This window comes from Colobus angolensis, unplaced genomic scaffold, assembly GCF_000951035.1.
Source record: "Colobus angolensis palliatus isolate OR3802 unplaced genomic scaffold, Cang.pa_1.0 Scaffold349, whole genome shotgun sequence".
Classification (NCBI taxonomy): domain Eukaryota; kingdom Metazoa; phylum Chordata; class Mammalia; order Primates; family Cercopithecidae; genus Colobus; species Colobus angolensis.
The window spans coordinates 835,874-860,813 of NW_012116810.1; the positions used below are offsets into that span (position 1 = coordinate 835,874).

Consider the following 24,940-nt stretch of genomic DNA (forward strand, 5'->3'; position numbering starts at 1 on the left):
CATGTTCGGGGGTTGGGTTCTTCTGTTTCTCCATTAAATGCTTTTCCTCATCACTCAACCTATCGATCTTTTATTAGTGAAAGAGGAAAAGGCCAACTCAAAGCTTCATTTACATTCATAGTCTGTTCCTAAGTGAACCAAAAAAAGACTCAGGCAGCATGCATGTGGCTCTTCAGCAGATTTCAAAAATACTGAAATAATTTTCCAGCAGTGAGTCTGTTTTCTCCTCTTTTCTGTACACATTTTTCTTACAGAACAAAACTAGCACTTGCAACCCCCACGCACAGAATGGGGTCCAGAAGCCTTCTCCAGGAAACACAAAACAAGGCAGAGTGGAAAAACATCAGGGAGATCAGGGCCCACATATTTGCTTTCAGACACAGAAAGGATAGCCCCACTTGTTAGCTATTTTTTTGCCAGAGGGTAATTCCCACTTTTCTTGGGCATTTTCTTTTTGATAGATAAGTTGATAAGACTGAAATGGAGCTGTGATTTGCTTTCAGAATGTAATTTTCACAAAGTTCTAGAACTTCAGGCATGGATAAGCCCTTTAAAGATCATCTACTCTAGCCGGGCGCGGTGGCTCAAGCCTGTAATCCCAGCACTTTGGGAGGCCGAGACGGGCGGATCACGAGGTCAGGAGATCGAGACCATCCTGGCTAACACGGTGAAACCTCGTCTCTACTAAAAAAATACAAAAAACTAGCCGGGCGAGGTGGCGGGCGCCTGTAGTCCAGCTACTTGGGAGGCTGAGGCAGGAGAATGGCGTGAACCCAGGAGGCGGAGCTTGCAGTGAGCTGAGATCCGGCCACTGCACTCCAGCCTGGGTGACAAAGCAAGACTCCGTCTCAAAAAAAAAAAGATCATACTCCAGCCTCACTGTTGCTTACATCTTCTTTTCAACATCCCCACCCAGTGACCATTCGGCCTGGGCCTCAATGCTTCTCCTGTTGAGGAATTGTCACCTTACCACTGAAGCCCCTTTTTGGACATCTCTGCTGTTGATGATTACAATAGTGATCATTTTGTTTGTTTGTTGTTGTTTGAGATGGCATCTCGCTCTCTCGCGCAGGCTGGAGTGCAGAGGTGCAATCTTGGCTCACTGCCACCTCCGCCTCCTGGGTTCAAGTGATTCTCCTGCCTCAGCCTCCCAAGTAGCCAGAGCCACAGGCACGTGCTACCACACCTGGCCATTTTTTGTATTTTCAGTAGAGACAGGGTTTCACCATGTTGGCCAGGCTGGTCTTGAACTCCTGACCTCATGTGATCTGCCCGCCTCGGCCTCTCAAGGTGCCGGGATTAAAAGTGTGAGCCACCGCACCTGACCTGTCTGTTGTTTTTTAAATTTAATTTTATTTTAAGTTCTGGGATACATGTGGAGGACATGCAGGTTTGTTACATAGGCAAACGTGTGCCATGGTGGTTTGCTGCACCTATCAGCCCATCACCTAGGTATTAAGCCCTACATGCATTAGCTTTTTATCTTGATGTTCTCACTCCCCTGACTCCCCCCAACAGGCCCCAGTATGTGTTGTTCCCCTCCCTGTGTCCATGTATTCTCATTGTTCAGCTTGACTTGTAAGTGAGAACATGCAGTGTCTGGTTTTCTGTTCCTGTGTTAGTTTGCTGAGGATAATGGCTTCCAATTCCACCCATGTCCCTGCAAAGGACATGACCTCATTTGTTTTCATGGCTGCATAGTATTCCATGGTGTATATACATCACATTTTCTTTATCCAGTCTATCATTGATGGGCATTTTGGGTTGATTCTATGTCTTTGCTATTGTGAATAGTAATAGTGATCATTTTTTGAGCACTTAATGTGTGTCAGCACTGGGCTTAACACCTTTATTTATTTTTTATTAAAAAAATTTTTTTGAGACAGGGTCTCGCTGTGCCACCCAGGCTAGAGTGAAGTGGCACAATCACAACTCACTGTAGCCTCAACCTCCTGCACTCAGGTGATCCTCCCACCTCAGCCTCCCTAGTAGCTGGGACCATAGGCACGTACCACCACAACCAGCTAATTTTTCTAATTTTTGTAGAGACAGGGCTTCACCATGTTGCCCAGACTGGTCTTGAACTCCTGAGCTCAAGCAATCCTCCCACTACAGCTTCCCAAGGTGCTGGGATTACAGGCGTGAGCCACCACACCCGGCTGTTCAGCACCTTTGGATACATGATCTCATGTATTCCTTGTGATGGCTTTGTGGGGTATTATTTTCATTTTATAGATGGGGAAACTGGGATTCAGAGAGGTCATATAATTTTTTGTTTTGTTTTGTTTTTTTGAGACAGAGCCTTGTTCTGTCACCCTGGCTGGAGTGCAGTGGCATGATCTCGGCTCACTGCAACTTCCATCTCCTGGCCTCAGCCTCTCCAGTAGCTGGGATTATAGGTGCATGCCACCACACCTGGCTAATTTTTGTTTGTTTATTTCTTTATTTTGAGATGGAGTCTTGCTCTGTTCCCCAGGCTGGAGAGCAATGGCGTGATCTTGGCTCCCTGCAACCTCTGCCTCCCAGGTTCAAGCAATTCTCCTGCCTCAGCCTCTCCAGTAGCTGGGATTATAGATGCCTGCCACCACACCCAGCTAATTTTTATATTTTTAGTAGAGACAGGGTTTCGTCATGTTGGCCAGGCTGGTCTCGAACTCCTGGTCTCAGGTGATCCGCCTGCCTTGGCTTCCCAAAGTGCTGGGATTACAGGCATGAGCCACTGTGCCTGGCCAAGGTGAAATAATTTGACCAGGGTCACAGAGGTAGTATGAATCGGGGTTCAAATCCAGATCTGTCTGAGCTGAAGCTTATGCGCTGAACTAATTAGACAGGCAGCTTCCCTGGTAGAAGGCTTCTTTGTCCTCGTGCTGAGCTGTAGCTTCTCCCAGTGTCCTTTCTTTCCAGGGTAGGGTGGGGTGGGGTGGGTATCATACAAATCATGAGTGAGATGACAGTCACGTTGGTATTTGGTACCTCAAAAGTTTTTTTCTACAAAGATCCTCAGTTTCCTAATTTTTTTCTGCTTAACATAATACTGAACTTCCTCACAAGATCATGATTCTTAATTATTTCTAAATCATGTTTATCTTATTTTTTTTCTAAAAAATAATACATGCATTTGGAACAAAAAAATTAGAAAAAGGGTGTGTGTGTGTATAAGGGTATACACATTATATATGTATATAATGGTATACACACACACACACACATATATATAGAGAAAGAGAGACTGTATATTGGAGTGTTTTACAAAATGTATCGATGGTAACATACTATAAAAAACATTCAGCACCACGCTTTTTTCACTTAAAATATCTTGGGGACACATCCAGAGCTGCTTGTTGTTTTAACAGCAGTGTCGTGTTTTATTACATAGATGTGCCTTAATTTATTCAGCCAGGCTCATGGGTGATCATTTAGCTTGTTTCCAGTTTTTTGCTGCTACAAATAGTGCTGTATAAAATATCCTTGTATACATGGCTTTCTAAACATGCACATATCTGTAAGATAAACTTCTAGAATTGGAACTGGATTCGTAACATTGCCAAATTGCCCTCTGAAAGGTTATACCAATTCAGACACCCACTGATCCATTTATCATTCCCTACTACAATATACCTTTGCCAACATAAGGAATCAAACTTTTTGATCTCTGGTAACTAATAGGTTAAAAAAAGGTATCACAGCTTTACTCTCTTACTATATATTTTCCTTTGTTTTTCTTTTATGGCTTTTAAATTTCATGTCATGTTTAGAAAGATCTTCTCTCAGATTGTAAAATAATTCTCTCAAGACTCCTTTTGCTCTTTTGTGTGTTTTTTGTTGTTGTTGTTGTTTGTTTATGTTTAAACCGTTGATCCATCTCTCTTCTCCTAACGTACCATGCCCAGAACTGAAGGTAATTCTCCAGCCCAGAGCAGAGCACAGCTGTCTCCACCTCCCTCATCCAGACATTGCTGTTCAGCCTATGATCAGCCTAGCCTCTTGGCTGATAATGAATTTACTGTCAATTAAAACTGAAAGTGTTTTCACAGGGGCTGCAGTTAAGCCCTCTCTTCCCCATTCTGTATTTGTGCATATGCATTTATATTTATGGGAGAAGAAGAGGTGAGGGACTTGTTGCCTGAAAATACTCCAAAAAGCAGTTGTTCCAAAACCAAATTAAAGCAGAGAGCCAAGTTCAGATCACTTACTCTTGCACCGTCTTCCATCCTCAGCTAGAACAAATCCCTCTGAGCATTTGCAGATGTAGGAAATCCCGTTATTAACACAAATGTGTTCGCAGCCATGGTGGGTTGATTTGCAGACATCCTTCCCTGAGGAAAATGTAGGGAGTTGAACAATCCCCTCAGTGTAGAAATGAGGTGAACTGAATAGTTATGTGAGTAGTGACTGTGGAAGTAATCTCTTTTAAAGAAAATGCACCTCTCTTCAAACCTCCTTCATAGTGTCTTTTTTAGTCTCATACTCAGGATGGGGAAAAAGCTCCTCTCAGAAAGCTCCAGCTCCCATGAGTCTGAATGGTATGATGGGTGATTAGGTGTCCTTGATTTACTATCCTATTATTAGATGTGCTTTAGCTTCTAATTTATTTTGCCACAGACATCCCAAACACTCCAGTTCAGATTGTCTAATGAACATTTCTCATGTGTGAGGTAATTTAAACTCTTCGAAGTACTTACAGCCCTTTAACCCTCACAACACTCTGTGAGAGGAAGAAGACAGGGGTAATTATACTCAAGGTATAAATGAAGAATCAGATCCTCAGAAAGCTTCACTGCTGCCCACGGTCATCTGGCAGGTGGATGACACAGCTGTCTCCATAGCATGAGAGCCTTCCTGTCATTAGCCCTTAAAAGGAGAGGCTTCACACAAAATTGGAATCAGTGAGTACACATCCCTCTAGGAAGCAGGAATGGTGAGATCTGATTTAGGATCAAATTCCAGAGGTAGGGCTGGGTGCGGTGGCTCAAGCCTGTAATCCCAGCACTTTGGGAGGCCGAGATGGGCGGATCATGAGGTCAGGAGATCGAGACCATCCTGGCTAACACGGTGAAACCCCTTCTCTACTAAAAACAATACAAAAAACTAGCTGGGTGAGGTGGTGGGCGCCTGTAGTCCCAGCTACTCGGGAGGCTGAGGCAGGAGAATGGCCTCAACCTGGGAGGCGGAGACTGCAGTGAGCCGAGATTGCGCCACCGCACTCCAGCCTGGGCAACAGAGCAAGACTCCGTCTCAAAAAAAAAAAAAAAAATTCCAGAGGTCGAAATTGTGCCTTGTGTACAGTAGCTTAATTTACTGAGCAAAAAATGTGTTGAATGAATAAACAGTGTGTGTGAGTGTGCAGAAAGAGGGCTAGGTGTGGTGGTTCACACCTGTAATCCCAACACTTTGGGAGGCCAAGGGCAGGCAGATCTCTTGAGCTCAGGTGTTCATGACCAGCCTGGGCAACATGGTGAAACCACATCTCTACAAAAAATACAAAAATTCACTGGGTGTGGTGGTGCATGCTTGTAGCCCCAGCTACTCAGGAGGCTGAGGTGGGAAGATCACTTGAGCCCAGGAGGTGGAAGTTATAGTGAGCCAAGATACTGCCACTGCACTCCAGCCTGGGTGACAGAGTGAGACCCTGTCTCAAAACAAAAACAAACAAAAAGAAAAGCATGAACAAAGCAGCACAGACAGCCACAATGGGCAGAATTATAGAAAAATCCCCACAAGAGGGCCACTGCAGTGTGAAGCTGAACCTGCAGTTGTGAGGGGAATCCCTGCAGAGTCAGGCCAGGGCACCACAGGCACCCTAGGCACCAGCTGTTCACACAGAACTTCTCGACAAAGGCAGGAGTCCCTCTTCCCGGTGGAAGAAGCGAGGTACTGAGATCCATCCAACCCAGCCTTGCTGGCTTGTGGAATGTCCCCAGTTATCTCAAAGGAGTCTGTGAGAAAATTCCCAAAAATCAACCTCAAAAGCAACTGAACTTATTTTGACTTAATTTAAAAAGGGTCATTTTGCCCACTGGGGCAAAGTGTCACAAAAGCAAGCAGACTTTGTCAGCCACCCCTCCCCGCCAAATAGGGAATTACCAGCTCAGAATCTCATGGTGGGGAAAAATCCCTGCCCTGTACTCTCCTAACGCCCGCCTCACTGAGCTCGTATGACATCCCTCTCTTCCTTTGGGTACTGTGAAGGTGAATTTGGTGTGTCACTTTGGCTAGGCTATTGCGCCCAGTTGTTTGGTCAAACACCAGTCTAAATGATGCTGTGAGCTAATTTTTAGATGCAATTAACATTTAATCAGTAGACTTTGAGTAAAGCAGATCAGATTACCCTCCATAATGTAGATGGGCCTCATGCAATCACTTGAAGGCCTGAAGAGAAAAAGACCCAGGTCCTCAGAGGAAAAGGGAATTCTGCATCCAGACTGCCTTCAGACTTGGGCTGCAGTGTCAGCTCTTGCCTGGGTCTCCGGGCTGCCTACAGACTTAGAACTTGCCAGTCCCTGACAATTGTGTGAGCCAATCCCTTAAAATCAACCAGTGTTTTCCTCTCTCACCATATGTGTGTGTGTGTGTGTGTGTGTGTGTGTGTGTGTGTGTGTATGTCCATTTTTCCTGTGGAGATGATATATTAATAGAAGATAGAAACAGACCATAGTATACATATATATATACACACACGTACATATATATGTGTGTATATATATATCTTCTATGATATATATAAATAGAAGATAGAACAGACTATAGAAGACATATGTATATTATATATGTCTTCTATTATATTTATATTTAATAGAAGATGAAGATATACATAGAGAAGGTCTGTTTCTCTGGAGAACTCTGGTGAATATACCTTCTAACTAAACTCTCAGAGCCTGTTCTGGGTGACCTATAGAAGCAAATGATACAAATAATAGAAAAATAAAACCCACAGGACATCCCTCTGATATGGTTTGGCTGTGTCCCCACCCAAATGTCATCTTGAATTGTAGTTCCCACAATTCCCATGTGTTGTGGGAGGGACCTGGTGGGAGGTAATTGAATCATGGGGACAGGGCTTTCCTGTGCTATTCTAATAGTGAATAAGTCTCCACAAGTTCTGATGGTTTTATAAAGGGCGTTTCCCTGCACAAGTTCTTTTCTCTTGTCTGCCACTGTGTGAGGTGTGCCCTTCACCTTCTGTCGTGATTGTAAGGCCTCTCCAGTCAAGTGGAACTGTGAGTCCATCAAACCTCTTTCTTTTGTAAATTGCCCAGTCTCAGGTATGTCTTTATCAGCAGTGTGAAAATGGACGAATACACCCTTTCACCCTTTGCCCTTACTTTTAAGGTCTGCCAAGAGGAGAAAGCTCTGTAATTAACCTTTGATCCTTGTAGTGATTGCTGGCAGAGGTTCTAATTCACTCCAGTGACTAGGCAGGCACTGTGCAAGGCTCTGGGCACCCACACAGCTGCTGTGGAAAGGGCTGACGGCTAGCAGAAAATGAAGAGAAGCAAAACACCCAAAACTCAGGCCTTGACTGAGCAATTCCCAAAAAAGCAAGAGGCTACTGAACTGATCTCTAGCTAAACACTTTCAGAGCACCCAAGGCAGGAACTGACACTTGTGACAGTGGTAATAAAGGAGGACTTTAAGGATTAAATGAAGTTCTCTAATTCTGAGTCCACAGAAGGAAAAGTTCTTCTCCACCTCAGGGCTACTTACTTTGGCAGCGCTTCCCATCCTCGGCGAGCCGGAATCCCTCCAAGCACTTGCATGTGTATGAGTTGTCACTGTTCACACAAATGTGTTCACAGCCATGGTCTACTGCTTGGCAGACATCTTTCCCTGAAGATAGGAGAGCAAGTTACAACAATTTCACCAACATGCATTTCACATGGACTTCACCCTGGAGGACCCATCCACTGGAGTCAGCTACCGGATTCTACTGCCACCTGAGCTCAGTGGTCCATGGGGCAGGAAGATACAATTGAGAACAAAGTTTAGTGGCTCTAATTCGGACTAACCCTTCAAACTGTTTCACAGTCTTCACCATCATCATTCACCAGCACTACTTTAGTGTTAAAATGCAGTCCATCATCAGCTTTCTGTAGACATAGTTTCTGATATCAGAATGGAAACACTGTTGATATGATTCCTTAGGAGATGAAACCTCAATTTAGATTAGCAGCACTGAAATCTCACTTTGGCTTTGTGCCTGACATAGTGTATGACTTAGGAGAATCACTTAACTTCTTGGAGTCTTAGCTTTGCTGTCTAAAAAAGGAGAGAGTAATTACTCCAGCTACCCATCTTTCCTTACAAAAGTGTCAACATGAGTTGCTCTTTATAAAGTGCTTTGAGACGATGAGAAAAAGATAACTGATAGGGCTGGAAACCAGGGTCACACACTCCCCTTTGATGATTCAGAGATGTGTCTTGAGATTCACGCCAGCAATTCACTCTAAGGCTGCTTGTCCTGGGCTGGCTGGCTGCAGCCCCATCTAAGAGGCTTTGCCTTCTGAAAGGCAAAACTGGCTTCATCACAAGGTGCCCTCTGGGAAGGATTTGTGCTACCAGAAATAACAACAACAACATTATTAAAGATAAATAAGCAGAGAGGCTTAGAGAAGTTAGACAACTTTCCCAGCTAATGAATGGCAGAGACAGGAGTTGATTGAATCTTGGATTTCTGACTGTCCATCTTTCCACTAGAGTATACTGCCAAACCACTGTTTGTTGCCACAGAGCATATAAATGAAGAACTTCAGTAATAGCTCTGGCATCCACTTTGTTTGTCCATTTTTTTAATAGACTTTATTGTTTAGGACAGTTTTAGATTTACACAAAAATTGAGACGATACTGCAAAGAATTGCCATATACCCTACACCTAATTTTCCCTATTATTAACACCTCACGTGAGTGTGGTCCATCCGTTATTATTAATAAACCCATACTGATACATGATTATTAGCTAAAGTCTGTATTTTATTGACATTTACTTAGTTTTTCCCTAATGTCCTTTTTCTCTTTCAGGGTCCTATCCAGGACACTGCATTACATTTTGCCGTGTGGCATTGACTTCTGAGAGGAACTGATGTATACAGAGGTGAGGATAGCAATTTCACACAGTGGTCTGGCATAGTAGCAGGAGCCAGCTCCAGTACAAACTTACTTCTACAGGTTTTCCCATCTTCACGGAGTATATAACCTTCAAAGCACTGGCATACAAATGAATCTTCACTGCTTACACATGAGTGTTCACAACCGTGGTCCCCCAGAGCACAAGAGTCCAATTCTGAGAATCAAATGGGAATTAGAGAAACAGAAGAAGAAAATGACTCATACGTGAGTGGCTTATTAAATCATAAAAGACATTTCAGACACCTTGAATTAAAACAGTGCCTTATCCTACAGTACACATTTCAGAATATAAAGCGTGTCTATGAGCAAAAATTCCTTTTTGAGAGAGGGTCTCACTCTGCCGCCCAGGCTGGAGTGTGGTGACATAATCTCAACTCACTGCAGCCTCCGCCTCCCGGGCTCAAGTGATCCTCCCATCTCAGCCTCCTGGATAGCTGGGACTACAAGCACGCACCACCGCACCTGGCTAATTTTTTGTAGAGATGGGATTTCGTCATGTTGCCCAGGCTGGTCTCAAATTCCTGGGCTCAAGCAATCTACCCACCTCAGACTCCCAAAGTGAGAAAGAATTCTTAATATATACATGGCACATAAAATTCAAACAATATAATCATCTCCACAAGAAAAATGAACAAAAAACATGAGAATACAAGTTACAGAATGAGAGAGAAATTACTTATAAATATTAGAAAATAAGATTAACCTAATTGGCTATTATGTAACTATAATATCAACTTATTTACATATCTACTTATGTATGTATGTATATATTACACTTAGGTAACCAATTCATTCATGTATTCAGTCAGTTCACAAATATTTTGTGAGTCCCCGTGATGAGCCAGGTAGTGTTTTAGGCTCTGGGGATACAGCAATGAACAAAACAAAGTCTCTGCTTTTGTGAAGCTTACATTTGGCAGCAGGTGTCAGGGGAAGAGGGATGCGTGGAAAACAGACAAATGTATGGTATATCATGTGGGAAAAAGTGCTATGGAGGAAGAGCAGGAAAGAAGGATGGAGAGTGGCTGCTGGGCTGGAGAGTAGGGAGGGCTTGTTATTTTATATGGTGTGTCAGATACGGTGACACTGAGCAGAGCCCTGCAGAAAGAGAGGAAGTGAGTGGTGGTGTCTGGGAAAGAGCATGATCAGCAAGAAAGAACAGCATTTGTAAACCGCAGCAACAGGAGCTGCTTGGTTGGTGTGTTTCAGGAAAGGCAAGGAGACCACTGTGACTGGAGCATCCGGGAGCCTGGCAGGGGATGAGGCCAGCAAGGCTGGCTGGGGCAGACCATGTGGCGGTCAGATCTGAAGAAGGGCAGTCACTGCAGTGTTTCAAGCAGTGGAGTGCCATGATATGGGTTTGTTTTGAAAGGATCACTCTGCACAGAATGGAGCTCGGACAGCTAGGAGCAGCCCTGTGCAAAGATCTTGGTGGTCCAGACCAGGCTGGTGAGAAGTGGTCAGACTGGCTGTATTTTAAGGTAGAGACTACAAAATTTGCTCGTGTATTAATAAAGAGTCCATATGGATAGGACGGAACAGTCAAGGAAGACTCCGAGGTTGCTGGACTGAGCAACTGAAGGATGGTGTTGCCATCTTATAGGGCTGGGTGGCTTGTGGGGGACTAGAAGGTTTGTGAACCTGTGAAAACCAGGCTGTTATTTTAAAAGCTTAATACTGAGGATCGGTGGGTGGTGACTTTTTATAAGAACCATACATATTTCTGAAAGTTAACTCAATCCTTTCAGATTGAGTAGAATTTCTAAAATGGACACGAATTGGAGTTATTAAATAAAGGCCCCAAAGCACATAATGACCTTTATAATCAGGCACAAACCACACACTTTTTTTGGTAAAGCATCTTTGCAGTCTCTCTCTGGAAAGGACTCCTCAGAACCACCTCTGGGTTAGTTAAGGCAGCTGTTGTTATTCTCACTCACCAGCTAGGGAAACTAAGGGTTGGGAAGGCTAATGGCTTGTCAAGACCAATTGTTAACAAGAGAAAGAACCAGACAAAAATTGTCATCTTATAAATAAATTCCCGTTTTTTCTGACTATACTGCATTGCTATATTCTAAAGCAAGCTTTCAAACGTGAAGGGAATTCTGCCGCTCTTTCTTTGGGCAGAAGCACTGCCAAAATCTTTGAAGAATGGGAAAAGGTTGATAACTGCAATTACAGCTGCAGAGGAGGCTCAAAGCCGAGTTGGACACTCCTGCTTGCCCTGAGCATGATTTACTCTTCTAGGCAAATTCTAGACTCACTACTAATGCAGAACATTTCCCAATGGCTTGGGGTAGTTCCCCACATAGTGTAAGAGTGGAAAGTACAATGAAGTAATCCATGATACAGACAACTGGATGGCCACGGAGGTGAGGTGTTTTTTTTTCCCCCACCATGAATTTATAATAATAATACTACTCCACTTTCCATGGTAATAAAATAGCTATAGCTCTTTCATGCCAGCCTTGTCAAGCCATAATCTAGACAGACCTGTCTGAGCAAGCCCTTCCTTTCTGGAACTTCCCTTGTGCCCAGTCCTGTCCTCCTAGCTTCAGCTCAGGCTGTTTTTTTGGTTTTGTTTTTTTTTTGAGATACAGGCTTGCTCTGTCGCCCAGGCTGGAGTGCAATGGTGTCATTGCGGTTCACTGCAGCCTTGGCTCTTGGGCTTATGTGACCCTCCCACCTTAGCCTCCTGAGTAGCTGGGACTACAGATGCATGCCACCATGCTTAGCTAATTTTCATATTTTTTGTAGAGACGGGGTCCCACTATGTTGCCCAGGCTGGTCTTAAGTTTCTGGCCTCAAGTGATCCTCCTGCTTCAGTCTCCCAAAGTGCTGGGATTACAGGCATGAGCCACTACACCTTATCTGCAATGGATAGTGTGCATGTAGTTTTATGTACAATGTGAAGGCATACCTGAAAGTTACACATCCAGAAGCAGAATTGCCTAGGTAAAGGGTATGAATATTTAAAGGCAGATAAATATTTCCAAATCACCCTCCAAAGAGATTATTTCAATCTCTACCCTCACCAACAATGTAAGACCGTCTCTGTTTCTGTTTCTGATTCAGGGTTTCTGGGATGCTGCCTGGGTCTTTAGACTTTTTCCAAGCCCCACAGATGATTTCAACGAATCATCAGAGGTGAGATGATGGCAGTGGCCATAATGCCTGGCACCTAACAGACCCCTAGGAAATCCTGTTGAACAAAAGGAAACATTTCCTCAGTTTTCTATTCTGAAAATTGAGGGTAATTAGATCCACCTCACAGGGGTTTTGTGCAGATGTTTTAAATCAGAACCCATGGCGTATGTAGATGTTTGTGGCCAGCTAGGCTTCCCACTCTCTCCCACACACCCACCTTGCAAAATGCACAACTCATATTTGTTCAGCAAAATGTCCAGTTTCTGCCCTTCAGGGATGTTCTGGGCCACTTATAAATTCAAAGAACCATGGATGGGAAATAAGAGAATGCCAAAGTTGGACGATAGTTAACCTGCTGACCATAGGCACTAGCTTTCTATCCACCAAGTCTGGAAACCAACGTGGAGTCAGTTTCTCCCCAGGGCAAAGATACTCCCCTATAGGAAAATGCTTCAGTGGTCCCCTAACAGGCAAAGAGAGCCACCACCATGACTCACTACCACCGGGTGTCTTCAGCCTGGGAGACGATGGTGGGCACCACAATAAGTTCATTCATTCGGCAAGTGTTTACAGAACACTTATCTGAGCCAGGCAATATCCTCGTTTGGGGGCTGGAAGTTCAACTTATTGGATGTGAACTAGTCCAACCCCTTCATTAGAGATGAGAAAACTGACGGTTAGAGGGGAAGTGACTTTCCCAATGTCCCTGAACCTTCAGAGGTGACTGGTCTTAGCTGTCCTGGGGGCAGAGATGGAACTATATTCAAACCTGTCACCTCCGTGTCCCTGGTCCACATCCACGGATCATCGTAGGTTAAAAGGGTGTGCTGAGGCAGCCTGGCAGATTCTCAGAAGACAAACTAGACAAAAATCATTTTCTCAAGAGATGCCTGCCAGGAAGTCTCCCGTAACTCTGAGGGCTGTAGGTGGGTAATGTGTCCCGCTGGCGTCCCCAGGCTTGTCTCTCACCCGCCTCCCTCTTGCACTCAGTACCCCATGCTCAGAGCATGGAACTTCCCGCAGTTCACTCTCTGGCCCCTAGGAAAGCATTTCCCCTCCATCTCTGGCTGGCTCACTGTACTCGCTCTCTGGGTGTCAGATTAAACATCTCTTTCTCTAGACTAGTGGAGGCTCCTGCGGCCCCCTCCTCTGGGTGTCGGATTAAACATCTTTCTCTAGACTAGGGGAGGCTCCCGCGGCCCCCTCCTTCCCACATCACCACTCTCACCCCATGGAATGGACGCTGTCTCTGCTATCCTTCTTCCCCAAGAAGCTTTAAACGCTGTCAGGGCACAAACTGAATCTGCATCAACCCCAGAGATCCCCAGCACCCCGCACACTGCAGGTACACAGTAAATATTCGTAGAGAACGAGGGTAAAGGAACCAAGCACTTAAGGAAGTACCTAGATTCAAATCCAGAGAGGAGAGTAAAGACAGACTCCATTAGGAGCCATCACTTAAGTGAAATAGGTGGGAGGACGCATGAGAAATCTCAAGAGGGAGGAAGAAAACATTCTTCCTCTCAAAGGATTCTCCTCCTTTTACACATAAGGACCCGGGCCTACGTTTTTAATTAAACCCTCATCGTGAACGGATCCTGCAGTGTGTGCTCAGGATGATGAGAAGTTTTAGGATGTACCACGGGTCTTTAGGGTCCATGTCTAGCAGCCCTGCACGCTGACACAGGTGAGTCACATATGTCTGTGGCGCAGCAACTGCGGGGCAACGTGTTCTGTGGACTTGCACCTCTGCCGTGATGACAGACGGCAATCCTGCATCTGGGGCCCCACGTAAGACGCTGTTAAAACCAACCCCAGACCCAGAAAGGGAAAGCCACAGCGGCCATCTGCCAAGACAGAAACCAGAAGCCGACAGATAGAATTACACTGCTTCCTGGCTTTTCTCGTAATAAAACTAGGAGCAGCCAATCCTTTGCTAACTTAATATAGGCTTTTTCTCAGACAAACCAAGAAGCAGCTGAACTGAGATGTGCTTTTCCAGGGCATCTCACACTGGGTAAAAGATCCTGAAATCAGGGGACTCGGCTCTGGTCCTGGCTCTGCCACTGACTCCCGGACCAGGGCCAGCTTGGAGGCATCGTTTTCCTCCATGTGTCCGTTTCCCACAAAATAAGGGAAAATCTCTACCTTCCTTCTGTTGCATCAAGCCTGTAATGTGAATACCTGAGAGTGAGGGTGGTCCCCTCCCCCTACTCCCTGCTACAGACTGTTTCCCCCAAAATTCACATCTGATATTAGCCCTGATGTGAGGGTATGTGGAGGTGGAGTCTTTGGGAGGTAATTAGGTTTAGATGGGGTTGTGAGGGCAGTATCCTGACCTGATAGGATTAGTGTTCTTATAATAAGATGAGACACCAGAGAACTTGCCTGTACTCTTTTGCTCTCTCCCCCTACAACCCATGCAATATGAGGACACAGTGGGGTGCTGGCTGTCTGCAAACTAGGAAGAGGGCCCTCACCAGAACCCAGCCATGCCAGCACCTGGATCCTGGACTTCCAGCCTCCAGAACTGTGAGAAATAAATTTCTGTGGTTAAGAAACAACATTCAGTCTATGGTATTTTGTGATGGGAGCCTGAGTAGACTAAGACACTCCCCTATCCTTGCCTAGGGCTGCCTCAGCCCTGGAAGGCCAAGCTCAGGGCCTCAGGCAGCCTAACAGGCCCTCGCAGATCTGCCCGTGGTAGTTGGACTGGGAGTATCACCAGCAGAGATCCCCCAGTGCCCTAGGCTGACGGCTCTGATCCCCGTTGGCGTCCTCCGCTTGCAGAAGGGAGGGTTCCTTGTAGGACAGCCCTTGGAAAGAGTCCAGCCCCCTTCCAGAGTTGTGCATTTTTGGGGCCCCTCCAAGGAGAGCAGGCATGGCCCTGGGAGATGTGTCCCCAGGCAGCAATGCCAGGAGATACCTTCTGAGTCTCCTCGGTGCAGGGGGTTCTGATGCTGAGGAGGGTAGACGAGAAGAGGAATCCCTTAGGGGTCACGGCAGCTCACAAGTTCACATAGCACTGCAACAGCAGTCTCCCTGAACCACACAGTGGCCTTGAAAGGCACCAACGACCATTCTTAGTTTAGAGATGAGCGCTCAGACCCCGAGAGGGCCAATTCCCTTGCCCAGAGTAGAAGTGACATGATTTAAACCCAGTCTTTGGACTTCCAGTTCAGTACTCTTTTTGCTCTGCCACACTGTTTCTCACACCTGTGCACAGAGAACCCCAGGGTGAGGCCAGGCAGGAGAGCTCTGAAGAGAGGCCCCAGCAGAGTCTGGGATGGGAGGAGGAGAGGACAGCCATCAGGTATGGGAGGAGGTTGCCCATGGGGGTGACATTGGGATGGGCTGGAAGGCACCAGGCCTGTTCAGAGAATAGGGGACTTGCCACTTTGACTGAAGAACAGGAGGAGCCTTCAGGGAGGACCCGGGGCGAGGCTAAAGAAGTGGAAGAGAGGGTTCTTCACTCTGCCAAATCAAGGAGTGTAATGGAAATTTATTCTAGGAGACAGTGGAAAGCCACTGAGGGTTATCAAGTGGGGAGCGGACCCTGTGCCAGGGGCCGTGGGGCAAAAAGACAAGTGGCCTCTGTCCATTCACACTCCCAGTCATTTCGTGTTGGCCTCTGACCTCCAACCTCCAGGAGCTCGCAGGCCAGTGGCCAGTGTGGTCCATGCACATCAGGCCTGTGGAGTCTTTCTTGGTGCTGGGATCCCCTTGCACAAGGTCAATCTCAGGGAACCATCTAGAGAGGGGAGTTCTCTCAGCTGCAGCTGGTAAAAGAGATCGCCCCATCCCCTCCCCCCACACCCTGAGTCTGTGCATCTAACCGCCTGAGGCAAAAAGGCATCAGGGAGAATCTGGGAAAGCAGAGCTTGGGGTCAGGGGGCTGGAGGAAGGGAGGGGACATCACTCCAGAGGCCAGAGAACCCAAGGTGCCTGAAGGGGTAAGGGGGACAGCAGTGCCCATTTCATCCCAGGGCCCCTGGAACCCCTCCACGCTTTAGAGAACTTTCCAGAAGATGAGTGACACATTCTTAAGACCACTTGCTATCAAAGCTCTAAGTAGAGGCTGCCTCTATAAAGAGCCAAGAACACTCTTATCTGCTGAGCCAGGCCTGGCTGCCCCCTCCCGCAGGCTTTACCAAAAAGGTACAATCATGCTGTCTGGCTCTTTGTCATCTAGAATAGAGCTTGGGAACATACATCCCAACCCCCCCGTTAGCTGTGGCCACACTGAAAACCTAGCCCATTATTACAGGACAGGACAGTCTGAATGAATCATTCTGGGGCAGGCAGAAAGTCTTCAATTAGGGGAAGAGCTCAACACATATGTATCAGCTGGTGGGTTAAATGCATCTCTTATGTACAGTTCCTGAGGACAATTCTAACTTATCTGATTATCTCCCAAGTTCTCATCTAGACACAACCATATATAAATAACAAAATTCACTATTCATTGCATTGTTGAACATTACTCATGTAGATGGTTCCTCTGTGCCATTGGTTAGAAACCCACTTTAAATGAGAACATGGGCAACACTTAAAAGTGGCCAAGTCATAATCCAGATGTGGACCTGGGCAGGGGAGAGGAAGGGGCACATGATTCAAAGGAGATGGGGCTGCATTTGTTTAGAAGGGCTCATGAGAATTTCTTAGGGTCCTAGAACCATCTTATAGTCCATTCTTGATTATTACAGCAACGAGGTAGACAGAAGAAGGACTCCTCTTATTCTCAGAATAATCTAAAATGATGGAGAATTAAACGAACCAACAAACCCCTTACATCTGGCTTTGGCATGCTGTCAATGTCGATGCAATTCAACATACCCACCCTCTTTCTGCATCCCCTGTGCCCAGTCCCTCCCTGAGCTGGCTGCAGAAGCAGTCTGGGAGGCAGCTGGGCGGGGAGCCACCGAAAGCTATAACACAGATAACCCATTTGCTGAGATTCAAGGATCTGTCCCAAACTGGAAATATTTTCTCACAGGCAGCATAGAGAGGCACGCCCAGCTGTGCAGCCAGCTCATCTGCCTAGATGAATGGATGATATAAAAAGGTGGATAAATTAGGTTGTGCCTACAATTGTACCAGTGGTCAGGGAACTTGGCCCTATAACCAGAAAGACCAGCAGGCTGGGGAAGATACATTGTGGTCCTTTTCTTCCATTTCTGATCCCTTCTCTCAAAATGACTATATTTCAATTCTTTATCTTGGTCCACTTAGAAACAGAATTGCAGGGCAACAAACACACCAGCATTCTTCAGTGAAGGAGAGAAAGAGGTCTGGGAGCATTTTTTTTTTTTTAATTAATGGAGACAGGGGTTGGGACCAGCTGCAAGGAAATGTGTACCCAGGACACATCACTGCCAGCCTTACCATGTGCTGTGAGGTCACCGGGATCAGAAAGCCGAGCAAAGAGTTTCTCAGGAGCATCCTCTTCTCCCAGGACTGACTTTGGAATCACACCCAGCAGAGCCTGAACCCACCACTTACTAGCTGGTGACCTTAGGCTCTTTACTTAATCCAAGCTACAGTTTTTCCCTCATCTGTCCCCTGAATGCAACAGCATGTGTGCTTAGCCCAGTGCTCAGCACGCAGCCAGCAGTCAGCGAGGGGTCCACATGACGATTATTCAAGTGCCGTACTAGACGGCTGGGGGTAGAGCAGAGAGAGCTGAGGACTAGGGCTCTGTCCAGCTTCGGAATGACAGGGAAGTGGGCTACGGAAACAGCAAAAAGCCACTTCAGGGCATGGGGGAAGCAAGCTTGAGGAGAGGGGTGGAGTAGCCACCAAGGCTCAATGGCTAAGAGATGCCGCCACACACATTCATTCAGGCCCAGCAAAGCCTGGAGACAGGACACACAGGCACATGTACACGTCGGTAGCGCACCCACACCTGCACCCACGGAACACCTGTGTAGGTCCCGCTTGTCCTTCAGACACTTACTTGCACACGTCTTCCCATCGCTGCGGAGCACATGTCCCTCAGGACACTGACAGGCAAAGGATCTGTCCATGTTGACGCAGGAGTATTCACAACCATGGTCACTGAGCAGGCAGTAATCCACCCCTGCAAAACCAAAAGCCAGGCAGTCCTTTATCAGTGAGGCCTCTGGGCGACGGTGATGGGATCAAGTGGCCGTCATGCCCACCCCACCCTCCCTCGAAGGCATGCAGTCCCAGTGGACATCCCCACTATCTCCCGGAGCAGAGCAAGGGGCAGGGGAAGAGTGCCCAAGCACGACCTGTGCCCTCTGCAGTCACACAGGTTTCACTCCTGGCGCAAACCTTCCCCTACGAGAGGAGCGTGCAGGGACTCACGGGAGCAGGTCTTGAGGTCCTCGTTGATGAGGAAGCCTTCTGAGCACTGGCAGACGAAGGACTCCTCCGTGTTCAGACACAGCTGCTCACAGCCATGGTCCTGCTGTGCACAGTGGTCCACTCCTGCATTTCACACATGTGAAAGCATAGAGGAGCTGAGGGGGCAACACCCCACCAGCAACCAAGATTGAAAAACAAAACCGGAGGCATAATGAGCCACGGGGAAGGTGTCATTCTACCCCACGCCTCTGGCCCCTCTAGAAAATCAGCCTGGCTTGTTGGTTTTCTTTCCCTTTTCACCCAGGCTGGAGTGCAGTGGCGAGATCTCAGCTCACTGCAACCTCCGCCTCCTGGGTTCAAGCAATTCTCCTGCCCCAGCCTCCAGAGTCGCTAGCTGAGGTTACAGGTGCCTGGCACCATGCCCAGCCTTCTTTCCCATTTCTTTGTTTAAAGCGTAAAGCATACAACCCTAACAGCTGGGAAATGCTGTCCCTGGTATTGATGACAGCAGCACTCTGCCAGAGCCATGGCGCACAGAATCCACCGTCTCAGGGCACCTCTGAGAGCAGGTGCAATTCCCATTTCACAGAGAGGAAAGTGAGGCTCAGGAGGGTCAAGGTCAAAGCCACACAGCTGATAGCGTAGTGCTTAGAATGCGGGTTCTGGCATCAAACCACCTGGATTCAAATCACACTTCTGCCACTTGCTAGCTACGGATGCTGGGCAGTCCCATGGCCTCTTTGCCATCGTTTCCTGATTTGTGAATGTGGATGTTGATGGTTGCTTTCTTTTTTTTTTTTTTGAGGCGGAGTTTCACTCTTGTTGCCCAGGCTGGAGTGCAATGGCATGATCTCGGCTCACCGCAACCTCCGCCTCCCAGGTTCAAGCAATTCTCCTGCCTCAGCCTCCCTAGTAGCTGGGATTACAGGCATGTGCCACCAGGCCCAGCGAATTTTGTATTTTTAGTAGAGACGGGGTTTCTCCATGTTGGTCAGGCTGGTCTGGAACTCCCGACCTCAGGTGATCCACCCGCCTTGGCCTCCCAAAGTGCTGGGATTACAGGCGTGAACCACTGCGCCCGGCGGATGGTTGCTTTCTTATAGGAACAGGGTAAGAATAAGAGAAGGTGATTCACGTAAAGCGCTTAGAACAGTAGCTGGCATACAGCAACCACTTAATGAACACATTATTATTATCAAGTAGTGCTAAGAATTAGTTGTACCGTTTCGTTTCTAATTGAAAATGAAAAAGAATTGTCATTCTCAATGAAATCAATTTCTTTTTTTTTACCCCCATCATCAGGACATCCGGATTAAAAAAACAAACCAAAGCCTGGGCCTGCATGTGTGGCCCATCCTGGCATCCGAATGCTGCACAGCTGGTCCCCCGGGCAGCAAGCGCCGAAGGCTAATGAACACACAGCTGTGGTGGACGGCTCCCACTAACAGCCCTGCAGGCTGCCTCCCCGGTTTCCCTGATGGAGAAAATGCACCTCCAGAGACTGGACAGATACTGGTGGCCTTGTGCAGGACTGCCAAGTGGGCCTCTTGACTCCCACAGAGCCTGGGACCAGTGCCTTCTGGAACATTCCACACTGGTGGATGTACCTCCTGCGAACACTTGCTGGATCTTGGGAGATACATGCTTGTGTTCACATCCCAATGTTGCCATTTGCTAGTCACAGGACCCTAGAACAATGACTTAATCTCTTTGTGTCATAGTTTCCCCTTGTGGTTTAAATGGGGACAAGAATGTGGGTGCCTAGTAGGGCGGCTGTGAGGATGCAGGGAGTTTATGCATGGAGGGTGCTCAGGGCATTGCCTGCAGAGTGAGTGCCTCAGAAGCGCTTGCTGTCTTTATGGCCTGGGCTCCCTGATCCCTCAGGGAAAGCAGAAGCCCATGGCTTTCTCTAAGAACTGCGAGACAGAAATGGCTTGGTTTGTACTTTGAGTTGACTAGATCCCAGAGAGATGGGAGGGTTGGGATCTCTTGTGGTCTGTCCTTAGAACTCTTCTGGCCCCCGGAAGCATGCTGGGAGGGGCAGTCAGGCCATGTCCCTGGTGATCTGTGTGGGCTCAGTCAGGTCAAGACCACCTGCCCTGGGAAAACTGCCAGGGCCATCAGCAGGCAGACCTAACACTCCAGGAAACAGGACACACACAGATCCATGGTCACCAGGGCATCTCCCGTCGAATGGGAGACCCGCTCCCTGGTCTCTCATGAGGACTCACAGACACGCAGAGGCAACACACAGCAGGCACTGACTTTGGCACCAACTTTCCAGTTCAAAAGCCCTTTGGCCTCCGAGATCAGTCCTTAGAAAGCCTTTACCGAGGCACTTTGTTCTCTCTGGACACTGGAGGGGCCCGCTTTCCTGAGGACTGCCCTGGACCTCTTATTTCATCTGGGAAACTTCCCTGCCGGCCGTGTGGAGCCCAGTGCTCAACAGCTGCATTGTCCTTACTCACAATCTATCTCTGTCTCCAAAGGGGAGCAGATGTGGAGCTTGCTGAGGGGAAAGGCACACAAAGGGCCCCTTCTGCACAGGCCATGTCATGGAGGTGGGGCCCTCTCCCGCATGCCAAGGGCATAGGGTCCATCGCCACACTCAGGCGCTCCCACCCTGCTGGCCAGGACTCGTGGAGACGGTACCTCATAAAAAACCACGGAGCTGCCCAGCTGGCAGAGTCTGCAAGTTCCCATACATTTACATCATCTAGTGGAGCTTTGTTGTGGCTCTGACACAAGAAAATTAAGACAAGCCTTCTCAGAAAATCCCATGTTTCTTGATTCTGCCCTCAGGTCAGCCTCTGTAGCCCACTGCTTTCCAAGGTCTGTCCCCTCCAGCCTCTTGTCCCAGTGTGGCGCCAGGCACTGGCACTCTCACAGTCTCCACAACTTTTCCCCTTGATTGGAAGTTTACCCTGTGTCAGGCACCAGGCTAACGTATCGAAATGGCCCCGATTTTTCCCTATAAAAACCCTGCAGGAACAATATGACTATTAGTTTTGCTTTTTATCATAGATGGGAAATCAAAGCATGGAGAAGTTAAATAAATTGCCCAAGGTCACACACATCTAGTAGGTGGGAGAGGTTGGATTTGAAATTAGGCCTGTCTGACCTAGTAAATGCGCTCAACAGCAAATACTAATATTAGTTAACATTTAATGAGTGCTTATGCCTAGCAGCACTGTTCTAAGTATTTTACGCCTTTTTTTTTTTTTTAAGATAAAGTTTTGCTCTTGTTGCCTAGGCTGGAGTGCAATGGTGCAATCTCAGCTGACTGCAACCTCCGCCTCCTAGGTTCGAGCAATTCTCCTGCCTCAGCCTCCCGAGTAGCTGGGATTACAGGTGCCCGCCATCACACCCAGTTAATTTTTTGTATTTTTAGTAGATATGGGGTTTCACCATGTTGGCCAGGCTGGTCTTGAATTCCTGACCTCAGGTGATCCGCCCACCTTGGCCTCCCAAAGTGCTGGGATTACAGTGTGAGCCACAGTGCCCAGACTATTCCTATTAATTCTTTTAATCCTTGAAACCCAAGTTGGGTAGGCCAATAGTATTAATAGTCACATTCTATGGGTGATGAACCTGATGGACCATCAGGAAACCCCAGGGGGTCCAGAAATGACTGGTTGCTAGTGAGCCCGCCAGCACCTGTGAGTGGACCCCACCCTCCGTCAGCAGCCCACCCCTAGGGTACACTCACGGCTGCAGGTTTTGCCGTTGGGGTCCAGAGTGTAGCCACGGCGGCAGCGGCAGTAGTAGCTCTCCTCCGTGTTGACGCACTCGTGCTCACAGCCTGGTTTGTTCAGTGCACAGTAGTTGATCCCTGAGGGGAAGAAGGACAGACCCTCCTTCAGACTCTGGGCTTCTCCCAGGGCTGACAGCAGCCACTTGGGGCTTCCACGAACCCCCATGGAGAGGGCTGGTGGGTGCCACCTGCTGAGGTGAGCTGGGACAGATCATTCATTCGTCTGCCAACCAAGTGCCAGGCCTTGAGCAAGATGCAGGGATTTAATGATGACTAAGATGGAGGCCTTGCCTCAAGGGATTCAGGCTCTAGTGAGGAGTCAGGCAAGGACAGCAACTGTAAGACAATGCAGAGCACAGAGCAGGGGCCTCACTGAGTCCTGGGGTGAGAAGGTCTTCCAAGAAGAGATGGGGCCAACTGGAGGCCCCAGGGAGGAGGAGGAGTTCCATAAGTAAGGGAGCTCCACAGGAAGGAGAATGTGAGGACTTGAGGATAGCAAACACAAACGCCTGAGGGTGAGGGGACAAAAAACACAAGTGCTTGGGGATGAGAGGACAGTGAACACAAACGCCTGGGGACAAGGGGACCGTGAACACAAACGCCCCGGGATGGGGGGACAGTGGACGCAAACGGCCAGGGACGGGGGGGACAGTGAACGCGAACGCCCCGGGATGAGGGGACCGTGAACGTGAACGCCCAGGGACGGGGGGGACAGTGAACGCGAACGCCCCGGGATGAGGGGACAGTGGACGCGAACGCCCGGGGACGGGGGGGACAGTGGATGCGAACGCTTGGGGACGAGGGGACAGTGAACGCAAACGCTCGGGGACGAGGGGGGGGACAGTGAATGCAAACGCCCCGGGACGAGGGGACAGTGAACGTGAACGCCCGGGGACGGGGGGACCGTGAACGCGAACGCCCCGGGATGAGGGGACCCTGAACACAAATGCCCAGGGATGAGGGCGAGAGGCATGCCTGGGGAGTTGTGAGGAGCTGCATATGGCTGGAGCATGGGAGAGAGATGAGACTGGGAGGCAGAGGGAGCTGGCCCACCTGAGCATGGCTGGTCGTGTGGGCTTTGCAAGCCCCAGGATGGATCAGCGAAGGCTCTAAACGGGTGACTGGAGGTGAGAATTTTGGTGGAGGTGACAAGGCCAGGGTTATGTCTTAAAGAAGACTTTGCAGTAGAGGTAGAAAGGCAGGCAAACTTCACTAAATCTTCAGGAAACCAGGTGAGCTACAGGACGCAGAGAAAACAGCTCCTGCTCTCCCGGAGCTTGCTTAAAAGAGAGCCTGGCACCTGAAGTATACCTGTGGATTCTCTAGCATTTTCCCTCTTTGATGGCCAAAGAGCAAGCCAAGGCTCAGTTGAGCTGAGCTGAACTGAGTCAATGGCCAAAGACCTGAGAGCTGGGGTGAGGGCCACACTCCCCAGCCTACCTCCTTGCAGGAAAGATGGAAGAGCTAAGAAAATCCAGTCTCTCTCTTAAATTAACCTGATCACTAGGGCTCAAAGCATGTAGAGAGTTCTGTCTACAGTGACATCTGACAGTGACATTGGATGGCACGAGGCAGAATAAGTAAAAGGTGATCTTGCAAAATATCCAGTTATTTAGGGAGGCAGGAGTTGGCAGTTCCATGAAGAAGGGTCCAAATGCTTCACCTTGCTCTGTTGAGATCACGCTGGCATCCTATCATGGGACTGGAGGAGGCGCATCTCTGATGCTGCCCCAGACTATTGCAATTCTGCCCTACGATAAGGTCACTCTATCCATGCTGTGTTTCTGCCAGCAGATGGAAACTGTGTCATAACCAGCAAATAAGCAATTCCTTTCCTGGTAGAAAATGCTAAAGCCATAAGACCCCACACATAGCAGGCTCCAGGGGAGACGGAGAACTGGAAAAGGACACAAATGAGCTTGTGGAGAGCCTTTATGAGACTGGCGTTGCGGGAAAAGGTCACCACCAACCTCATTGGATGGGCTGGATCAGTTTAACTGCACAGCATTGTTCTTTCTCTGGGGATGTGGCAGACACTGTTGGTTGTCTTGCCAATAACCATTACCCCATGACCCCCAAGCATGAGTCACGGCTGGTCTGAGCCAGTGCGGCAACCATGTTCTTCTTTGTCAGTTATTGGTCAAGGGGTGAGAATATGCCCTAGTTCTGACCAATGAAACAAAAGAAGTCTACTGGGGGCCCTCAAGAAAAATTTTTCTTCCTGAAAAGACAAAGGTGGCCAGGAGCAGTGGCTCATGCCTGTAATCCCAGCACATTGGAAGGCCAAGGTAGGCAGATCACTTGAGGTCAGGAGTTCGAGACCAGCCTGGCTAACATAGTGAAACCCCACCTCTACTAAAAACAAACAAACAAAAACAAAATTAGCTGGGCATGGGGGCACGTGCCTGCAATCTCGCTACTTGGGAGGCTGAGGCACAAGAATCGTTTGATCCCAGGAGGCAGAGGTTGCTGTGAGCTGAGATTGTGCCACTGCACTCCAGCCTGAGATTCTGTCTCAAAAAAAAAACAAAAGGGCCGGGCGCGGTGGCTCAAGCCTGTAATCCCAGCACTTTGGGAGGCCGAGA

At 48.0% G+C, this 24,940-nt stretch overlaps 1 protein-coding gene across 3 annotated transcripts in view; it reads right to left on the reverse strand.

The window, feature by feature from the left end:
* The window catches only part of MATN2 (matrilin 2), a 158,917-nt gene that overhangs the window by 11,388 nt on the left and 122,589 nt on the right, over nucleotides 1–24,940 (reverse strand). For all 3 annotated transcript variants that reach the window (XM_011952738.1, XM_011952737.1, XM_011952736.1), the window contains 6 exons: nucleotides 22,311–22,433; nucleotides 18,602–18,724; nucleotides 18,228–18,350; nucleotides 9,156–9,278; nucleotides 7,705–7,827; nucleotides 4,194–4,316 (listed from right to left, as the gene is read on the reverse strand). In XM_011952738.1, coding sequence (XP_011808128.1) covers nucleotides 4,194–4,316; nucleotides 7,705–7,827; nucleotides 9,156–9,278; nucleotides 18,228–18,350; nucleotides 18,602–18,724; nucleotides 22,311–22,433 — 738 coding nt within the window. The remainder of the gene's footprint in view (nucleotides 1–4,193; nucleotides 4,317–7,704; nucleotides 7,828–9,155; nucleotides 9,279–18,227; nucleotides 18,351–18,601; nucleotides 18,725–22,310; nucleotides 22,434–24,940) is intronic.